At 49.7% G+C, this 9,745-nt stretch overlaps 1 protein-coding gene across 1 annotated transcript in view; it reads right to left on the reverse strand.

Moving 5' to 3' along the window:
- The window catches only part of LOC106595143 (UTP--glucose-1-phosphate uridylyltransferase), a 28,674-nt gene extending 20,446 nt beyond the window's left edge, over positions 1-8,228 (reverse strand). The window contains exons 1-2 of the mRNA XM_082978739.1: positions 8,042-8,228; positions 4,453-4,586 (exon numbers count right to left, since the gene is read on the reverse strand). Of these exons, the coding sequence (XP_082834865.1) occupies positions 4,453-4,586; positions 8,042-8,122 (215 nt within the window). The 5' untranslated portion in view covers positions 8,123-8,228. The remainder of the gene's footprint in view (positions 1-4,452; positions 4,587-8,041) is intronic.
- Between the last annotated feature and the right edge of the window lie 1,517 nt (positions 8,229-9,745).

Below are 9,745 nucleotides of genomic sequence, written 5' to 3' on the forward strand. Positions count from 1 at the left end.
GAGGGAGAAGGTGAATTCATTTAGTTATATAACCCAATTGTAGGCTACTTACAGGTTTCATGTTTTACATTTAAATCATATGAATCCTGTTAGGAATGGGTCGATGACGGGAAGACCAACTGAACAGATTAAGGAGCCGTCATCACTTAATGTTTATCAGCGTTTATCGTCTCCTTACAGAGCTGAGGATGGTCTGTCTGTCTGTCTGTCTGTCTGTCTGTCTGTCTGTCTGTCTGTCTGTCTGTCTGTCTGTCTGTCTGTCTGTCTGTCTGTCTGTCTGTCTGTCTGTCTGTCTGTCTGTCTGTCTGTCTGTCTGTCTGTCTGTCTGTGGTTATGGCTCACTGGTCTGTGTAGAGTACAGCCTGTCAGGAGAGGGAAGGGGAGGGGGAGGAGAGGGTAGGGGAGGAGAGGGTAGGGGAGGAGAGGGTAGGGGAGGAGAGGGTAGGGGAGGAGAGGGTAGGGGAGGAGAGGGAAGGAGAGGGTAGGGGAGGAGAGGGTAGGGGAGGAGAGGGTAGGGGAGGAGAGGGTAGGGGAGGAGAGGGAAGGGGAGGAGAGGGTAGGGGAGGAGAGGGTAGGGGAGGAGAGGGAAGGAGAGGGTAGGGGAGGAGAGGGAAGGGGGAGGAGAGGGAAGGGGAGGGGGAGGAGAGGGTAGGGGAGGAGAGGGAAGGGGAGGAGAGGGTAGGGGAGGAGAGGGTAGGGGAGGAGAGGGAAGGGGAGGGGGAGGAGAGGGTAGGGGAGGAGAGGGTAGGGGACGAGAGGGAAGGGGAGGAGAGGGTAGGGGAGGAGAGGGAAGGGTAGGGGAGGAGAGGGTAGGGGAGGAGAGGGTAGGGGAGGAGAGGGAAGGGGAGGAGAGGGTAGGGGAGGAGAGGGAAGGGTAGGGGAGGAGAGGGTAGGGGAGGAGAGGGAAGGGAAGGGGAGGGGAGGGGGAGGAGAGGGTAGGGTAGGGGAGGAGAGGGTAGGGGAGGAGAGGGAAGGGGAGGAGAGGGTAGGGGAGGAGAGGGAAGGGTAGGGGAGGAGAAGGAGAAGGGTAGGGGAGGAAAGGGAAGGGGAGGAGAGGGAAGGGGAGGGGGAGGAGAGGGTAGGGGAGGAGAGGGTAGGGGAGGAGAGGGAAGGGGAGGAGAGGGTAGGGGAGGAGAGGGTAGGGGAGGGGGAGGAGAGGGTAGGGGAGGAGAGGAGAGGGAAGGGGGAGGAGAGGGAAGGGGAGGGTAGGGGAGGAGAGGGAAGGGGGAGGAGAGGGAAGGGGAGGGGGAGGAGAGGGTAGGGGAGGAGAGGGTAGGGGAGGAGAGGGAAGGGGAGGGGGAGGAGAGGGTAGGGGAGGAGAGGGAAGGGGAGGAGAGGGTAGGGGAGGAGAGGGTAGGGGAGGAGAGGGTAGGGGAGGAGAGGGAAGGGGAGGAGAGGGAAGGGGGAGGAGAGGAGAGGGTAGGGGTGGAGAGGGTAGGGGAGGAGAGGGAGGGGAGGAGAGGGTAGTGAAGGAGAGGAGAGGGTAGGGGAGGAGAGGAGAGGAGAGGGGAGGAGAGGGTAGGGGAGGAGAGGGTAGGGAAGGAGAGGAGAGGGAAGGGGAGGAGAGGGAAGGGGAGGAGAGGGAAGGGGGAGGAGAGGGAAGGGGGAGGAGAGGAGAGGGAAGGGGAGGAGAGGGAAGGGGAGGAGAGGGAAGGGGGAGGAGAGGAGAGGGTAGGGGAGGAGAGGGTAGGGGAGGAGAGGGTAGGGGAGGAGAGGGTAGGGAAGGAGAGGAGAGGGAAGGGTAGGGTAGGGGAGGAGAGGGTAGAGAAGGAGAGGAGAGGGAAGGGGAGGAGAGGGAAGGGGAGGAGAGGGAAAGGGGAGGAGAGGAGAGGGTAGGGGAGGAGAGGGTAGGGGGGAGAGGGTAGGGAAGGAGAGGAGAGGGTAGGGGAGGAGAGGGAAGGGGAGGAGAGGGAAGTGGAAGGGGGAGGAGAGGGAAGGGAGAGAAGAGAGAAGGGGTAGAAGGGGGGAGGGAAGGGAGAGGAGAGGAGAGGGAAGGGGGAGGTGAGGGAAGGGAAGGAGGGGAAGAAAGGAGAGGAGAGGGAAGGAAGGGGGTGGAGAGGAAAGGGGAAATGGGGGAGCAGAGGAGAGGGAAGGAAGGGGGAGGAGAGGGAAGGGGAAATGGGGAGGAGAGGGAAGGGGCCTCATTAAAAGAGGATAGAGTTGTCATCTGACCAGGCTTTTTGACACACTCCTGCTTGATCCTCACTTTGTGTTTGATTGTATTCCAGAGGCGTAGGAGCTTCTGAGGTAAAGCCCTCCTTGAAGAGGCTGATAAAATATTAACACTACAAGACTTTTAGTCTACAGTCCAATTCAACAGTCCACTGCTTAAAAGGAAAGGTTCACCCATCTTGAATGTTATACTGTTTTTGTGCATCTCTGAGTGATGTTCTATAGATTCCCTGGGTCATTTCATGTTTTCATATGTATCTGAGTTATTGGCGTTGAAGCAGGCAGAAATCCGGCTGCTATGACGTAGCACTGTGATAAAGTTCCTCTGACTACACAGGAAGTTAACAGGAAAACGACTTTTAGATCACAAAAACGTCTATCAGACATATCAAATTGCAATACTGGCCGATGACATAACTCTGGGGAATGTCTTCTCTCAAATAAGACATTGATTATATTTTTGCGATATTCCTACCTCAAGAAATGTGGAATTTAACGGAGGGTCTATCTAGCACATTTTTCCTATTTGTCTGCCTCTTTATTCCAGGGTGCATTGCATGGTGCTGTTGCCTGAGATATTATAGAAAGGAGATGAATAATGAAAAATATAACGCCCCACCCAGCAGACTGGGACAAATCGCCTTCACGTTGTCATGCTGCGTCTAAGCTAATTGTAACGCAATCCCTTCAAAGTCAGTGTATATATCGAGAAACTATTTCTCTCGAAAGTACGTAATGTCACGATTCCTAAGCTATATGATATTACAGATAGCAAGTTAATTATCTCACATCTCTGAAAAGTATTGTAATGTTGTACTTCTGGTTGACGAAATTGGTGCTAATGTTGGGTTTTTGAGCTAGCGTCCAATAGAATCCCATTCACTCCTTGAAGGAGAGCGCTCCTTGTCCAGGAATTGCCCACAATGCACCGTGGAGCCCAATGACGTAGCATGGCAGAAATGCCTTCTGGAACATGTGAACTTTCATGTGCATTAATAACAAACTTGTATTCCATCTGTAAATATGAATAAAATTGTTAAATTACGAGACTAGTTGGTTTAGCCACGTAAAAAGACAGGAACCTAACTGGTAGCACTGATTGGCTAACATAATGAATGGGCTGGACATGCCGGGAGATGAGTTGGGATTGGTCTGCCATGTAGCATACTTCTGTCTATAACGTGAGCTGCTCAATACTGTATATGTTGATAGTCCTTTCTACTGTAGCGTTTTTGAAAGATATAATGTTAGCCATGGAGAACTACAAAAGTTTAGCTACTTTTCTCTTTAATGCCCTGAATTTAGCAGGCGCTATCGACAGATCAGTTTTTGCACACGCCACGGTCTGTGTGAACCGGAGAGACTTGACACAACGCTGACAAACAAGACGTAGCTACAAACAAAACTGAGTTAAATGGTTCCGGTCTGCCGTGAAGCGTTCATTCGTGTACACCGTTAAGAGTTTAGCTACAATTTCAGATATTCTAAGTTTCTAATTTTGTCAGAAAGTCGTTTTCATTGCAAGTTAAAGCGTACTGTTTGCTAGCTAGCGAACGTTAGCTTGCTGGTTCGCTATCTAACGTATAATCACGATTTAACGTATAATCTGTGCAGTAATATTATTTGAATCAGAAACTATTTGCAATGCTAGCTAACATTGAACCTAGTTGGTTAGCTTTAGCTACCTGCAGATTCATACTACAGCTATGACAATGTTTGTATTGGTAGTAGTATGATATACCATTTTCTAGCCCAGTCTCTACTTTTATCCAATGTAAAAAACTTCTACATTTCAAATGTTGCTACATAGGACCGAATCCAGGTGGTGGGTCATAATTGATAGTGCAGTTTGTTAAGGCAATTTTACAGCTAACTATCTACTTTACATGCTGATATTGTCTTTGGTATTATTGTGTGTAGCTATGTTTCCTTGCTAGCTAGTCAGCCAGCTCATAGAGAGAGCATTGCATTGTGGATTTTGTAGTTGACATGAACTGCAACAGATTTCCACAATGATTTTCCATGTTGCTACCAACCTTATTATAACGGCAAAATTAAATATTTAAATAATCACAAGTTTAGCTACTTTTCACACACATACTCACATAGTGTTATTTAACACTGTAAATGAAAGGAATGAGTGGTTTTGGTTGGATTTTTCCTTTAAGTCTTTAGAGTCCATTCATTACCGCTACAAACAGGATGTCCAGTTTAATGTCCAGTATGTCTCATATATTCTGATCCAGCAAGATATGAGACATACTGTGGTGCGTGTGTTACCTGCTCTGGTTGAAGGTGTGTATCTTGACACGGTGGTGTGTGTATTTCTGAAGGATCTTCTTGGTGTCTTCATCCGTGTTGAAGGAGTTCATCAAGACCAGAGGAACGTCTGTGTTGTACTTCTTGTTCAAGTGCTGAGGGAAAAAGATACTGGATTGAGAACAGGTGAAAGGAGTGCTTGGCGGCCATATTGGATTGAGAACAGGTGAAAGGAGTGCTTGGCGGCCATATTGGATTGAGAACAGTTGAAAGGAGTGCTTGGCGGCCATATTGGATTGAGAACAGGTGAAAGGAGTGCTTGGCGGCCATATTGGATTGAGAACAGGTGAAAGGAGTGCTTGGCGGGCATACTGGCCACAGCAAACCAAGTGAAAGGCTGGGTGGAGCTAATGCAATGGCAGTGTTGGAGAGCATCACATCCGAGGTGCATTGTGACTGACTGATTGACAAATCATAATGAGTAGTTATTTATGATGCAAGGTGATTTGTAGGTCAGTTAGTCGGCAGTCGGGCTGCCCAGTCGGCTGCAATGCTGAACAAGCCCGAAGACTCTAGAGTCCAGACTTTAATGAGGGAGGGGTTGTTACAGTAAACCGTTACCAAACTGTGTGGGTGTGTGGTGGAGTTTATGAAGCAACCAGGCTGGTTGAGGTTCGTCTCGGCTTTATGAGGTCATTAAGGGTGGGACTGTCCTAGGAGAGGTGGGGTCGTGTGAAGTTCAGCTCCACTACCAACCAATGTAACTACCAGGATATGACCCAAACAATGTAACTATCAGGAAATCACACACTCTGACTGGCACAACAAGTCAGCGTCACAGGATCTATTCCACTGTAGGATGTTGGTTTAGATTTAGTGCAATCATTTTAAGTTTCGTTTTATGAATTTTGGGAAGTTATGAACTCCCATTTCCCAGGACAGAGCAGAAAGGTCAGCAGACTAGAGAGGAGGGATAAAGAGGTTCTGTGGATTAAGAAAACAGCCCTTCTCTCCCTCACCCTCTCTCCAAATTACAAGCACATGCTCCCCCCCCCCCCCCCCCCCCATGGGTTTTATTGGCATGGGAAACATATGTTAACATTGTCAAAGCAAGTGAAGTAGATAATATACAAAGTGAAATAAACAATAAAAATGAACAGTAAACATTACACTCACAGAAGTTCCAAAAGAATAAAGACATTATAAATGTGGTATTATGTATCTCTCTCTCACGTTGATTAAACAGCATGATCCTTATATTTTGGTTGAGTATATTAGAAGATCAGCTGAGGGTCTGTGTAAAGCTCTCTAAGGACTCCAGGCAGTCTGGCTGAAAGGAGAGCTGTTATTCTATGGGCAGGTCTGTGGGTTTGGCCAGGCAGAGGGGGGACAGAGAGGGCAGTGTGCTGGATCTGAGAGGTGTGTGTGTGTCAGAGCAAGAGAGAGGCGGTATTTGTTTGCGGACTTGTGTGTGGTTGTCTGTATATGTGTGTGTGTATATGTGTGTGTGTGTGTGTGTGTGTGTGTGTGTGTGTGTGTGTGTGTGTGTGTGTGTGTTGTGTAACGGCTGCATGCAAAGGGAAAGGAAAAGAGAACAACTGAAAGCATTCAACTGAAATATGTGTTCCACATTTAACCCAACCCCTCTGAACCAGAGAGGTGAGGGGGGGCTGCCATAATCAACATCCACGTCATGAACACTATTCCCCCCTCCACACACTGTGTCCTGTGTCTGTCTGACACCCCAGTGGTTCTGGGACAGTCATTCTACCCTCCAGATATAGGCATATTACCTCCACTGTGAATCAGGCCATTTAGGGAGAAAATGTTGACCAACTCCCACCTCCGCCCTGTCCCCTGAGTAAAGCTTCTCAGTCATCTCTCTCTCTCTCTGTGTCTATTACATTTTACATTTTAGTCATTTAGCAGACGCTCTTATCCAGAGCGACTTACAGTAGTGAATGCATACATTTTTTTTCTTTTTTCTCCGTACTGGTCCCCCGAGGGAATCGAACCCACAACCCTGGCGTTGCAAACACCATGCTCTACCAACTGAGCCACACGGGACAAACATGAATTACTCATTTGAAGAGCATTTGGTATGACTCGACTGGGAAATGAACCCACAACCTTCCAATCTCAGGACAGACACTTTAACCACAAGGCTACTGAGTGTATCTATGTGTATCTATGTGTGTGTGTGTCCAGTCGTCTCTCCCTCATTAAAGTCATAATCTGGAGTCCTTGCTTCAGCCCAGCCCACCGACACCCCAGCCCAGTCCCGCCCAGCCCAGTCCCGCCCAGCCCAGTCCCGCCCACCGACAGCCCAGTCCAGTCCACCGACAGCCCAGCCCAATCCCGCCCAGCCCACCGACAGCCCAGCCCAGTCCCAGTCCCGCCCAGCCCAGTTCAGCCCACCGACAGCCCAGCCCAGTCCAGCCCAGCCCAGTCCCGCCCACCGACAGCCCAGCCCAGTCCCGCCCAGCCCAGTCCAGCCCACCGACAGCCCAGCCCAGTCCAGCCCAGCCCAGCCCAGTAGGCCAGTCCAGCCCAGCCCAGCCCAGCCCAGCCCAGCCCAGCCCACCGACAGCCCAGCCCAGTCCAGCCCAGCTACAGCTCAGCTCAGCCCAGTCCAGTCCAGCCCACCGACAGCCCAGTCCAGCCCAGCCCAGCTCAGCCCTGTCCAGTCCAGACCAGCCCAGTCCAGCCCAGCCCATCGACAGCCCAGCCCAGTCCAGCCCAGCCACTTGGTTTGGTACGTTTTCAGAGATGGGTTTGAGGGTAATGAAATGTAACCACTATACAATTCTTATGATGTCTCTTATGTTATGCGTACAACATTCCTGTGGCACATATCTGTTATAACAAGTCATTATGAGTAAGTTATAATGATATAATGACAGTTATCACAACTCTTATGTAATAAAACAATAATGTTTTAACCTTTATTTAACTAGGCAAGTCAGTTAAGAACAAATTCTTATTTACAACGACGGCCTACACCGGCCAAACCCAGATGACGCTGGGCCAATTGTGCACCGACCTATGGGACTCCCAATCACGGCTGGTTGTGATACAGCCTGGAATTGAACCAGGGTCATTAGGGACGCCTCAAGCACTGAGATGCAGTGCCTCAGACCGCTGAGATGCAGTGCCTCAGACCGCTGAGATGCAGTGCCTCAGACCGCTGAGATGCAGTGCCTCAGACCGCTGAGATGCAGTGCCTCAGACCGCTGAGATGCAGTGCCTTGAACCGCTGAGATGCAGTGCCTTAGACCGCTGAGATGCAGTGCCTTAGACCGCTGAGATGCAGTGCCTCAGACCGCTGAGATGCAGTGCCTTAGACCGCTGAGATGCAGTGCCTTAGACCGCTGAGATGCAGTGCCTTAGACCGCTGAGATGCAGTGCCTTAGACCGCTGAGATGCAGTGCCTTGAACCGCTGAGATGCAGTGCCTGCGCCACTCAGGAGCCAGATATGCCCATGACATGTCTATGACTGCTTATGACATGTCTATGGCTGCTTATGACAGCTCTATGGCTGCTTATGACATGTCTATGGCATGTCTATGACTGCTTATGACATTCTAACAACATATTGAGGACAGGTACCTCTATCTGCTGCACGGTGAGGTCCAGGAAAGTGTTCTCGTTGCGGACGCTGATGAGGCTCTTGGGGCCTTTACAGCCCATGCTGGTCCCCAGGCCTCCATTCAACTTGACTACCACCAGCTTGTTGAGACTGTCTGCCAGGCTGTCCGGCAGGGGCAGCGCTGCTATCTTATCATAGGGCTGGATCTGTGGAGAGAGAGGAGAGACATTTAATATGTTCCCTTGGGTAATGTATGTGGTAACACTTCTGATGTGGGTTGAGGGGGATCTTATCTTGACATTTAATCTATGGAGACTCAGGGACTGAAAAAGGACTGAAAAAGGACTAGGGAAGAAATGAAACCACACAACTTTTTTTTGTTCATTTCTGAAGACAAAGGAAAGAGTGTAATCTTTGACAGGACTATAACACACCCAGAACCCTGCATTCAGCTTGAATCAATAAGGTCTGGCATTTTAAACAGATAGCTGGAGGCTCACAACTATACATAATGAGAAGGAGCACCCAGGACCGTCAAATCTTAAACAGATGTCCTGTGTGTGTGTGTGTGTGTGTGTGTGTGTGTGTGTGTGTGTGTGTGTGTGTGTGTGTGTGTGTGTGTGTGTGTGTGTGTGTGTGTGTGTGTGTGTGTGTGTGTGTGTGTGTGTGTGTGTGTGTGTTTACATGAGTACATGTGTGATTGACCCTAAGTAACTGAAGGGTCATAGGGTCATGGCTCATCCTGTGTGGTGATGACTCATGTCCTGCTCACTGCTTTGAGACACCAGAGCCTGGATCTGAGGCCCAACACACACCGGATACAGCCCGACACACACTGGATACAGCCCGACACACACTGGTTACAGCCTGACACACTGGATACAGCCCGACACACACTGGATACAGCCTGACACACACTGGATACAGCCTGACACACACTGGATACAGCCCAACACACACTGGATAAAGCCCGACACACTGGATACAGCCCGACACACCGGATACAGCCCGACACACACTGGATACAGCCCGACACACACTGGATACAGCCAAACACACACTGGATACAGCCCAACACACATTGGATACAGCCCAACACACTGGATACAGCCTGAAAACACTTATTATGGAGATACTGTATATGGTTGGCTGGAGCTGCTCTAACCTAATCTCTGGTGGGCAGAAATGGTACTGTAGGTCAGTCTTTTTACTGTGACCACCAATAGCTAAAGAGCAGCAAATCCTTCCGGACGAATCACGAGTCCACAGGTAGATAGCATCTTTCTAATTTCAGAAGGGGAGGTGACATTCAGCCCATAGACTGGCCCTTAACTTGCAAAGACAGAGGGGGAGCTCCTCGTTCTAGCATCCCTTCACTCACTGAGGATAGCTTAACCAAAACAACAACAAAACAATCACCTGTTCCCCTAAAGATCCTCTACGTGTAACAGAGAATGTGTGTGTGTGTGTGTGTGTAAGAGAGAGAATGTGTGTGTGTGTGTATGTGTGTGTGTAAGAGAGAGAATGTGTGTGTGTGTGTGTGTGTGTGTGTGTGTGTGTGTGTGTGTGTGTGTGTGTGTGTGTGTGTGTGTGTGTGTGTGTGTGTGTGTAAGAGAGAGAATGTGTGTGTGTGTGTGTGTATGTGTAAGAGAGAGAATGTGTGCGAAGCACCGCTGCAGTGTGTAATATTTTAACGTGAACACTGCAGCAAAAGCGAATTCCTT

Source organism: Salmo salar, chromosome 01 (assembly GCF_965601325.2).
Source record: "Salmo salar chromosome 01, fSalSal1, whole genome shotgun sequence".
In the NCBI taxonomy this organism is placed as follows: Eukaryota; Metazoa; Chordata; class Actinopteri; order Salmoniformes; family Salmonidae; genus Salmo; species Salmo salar.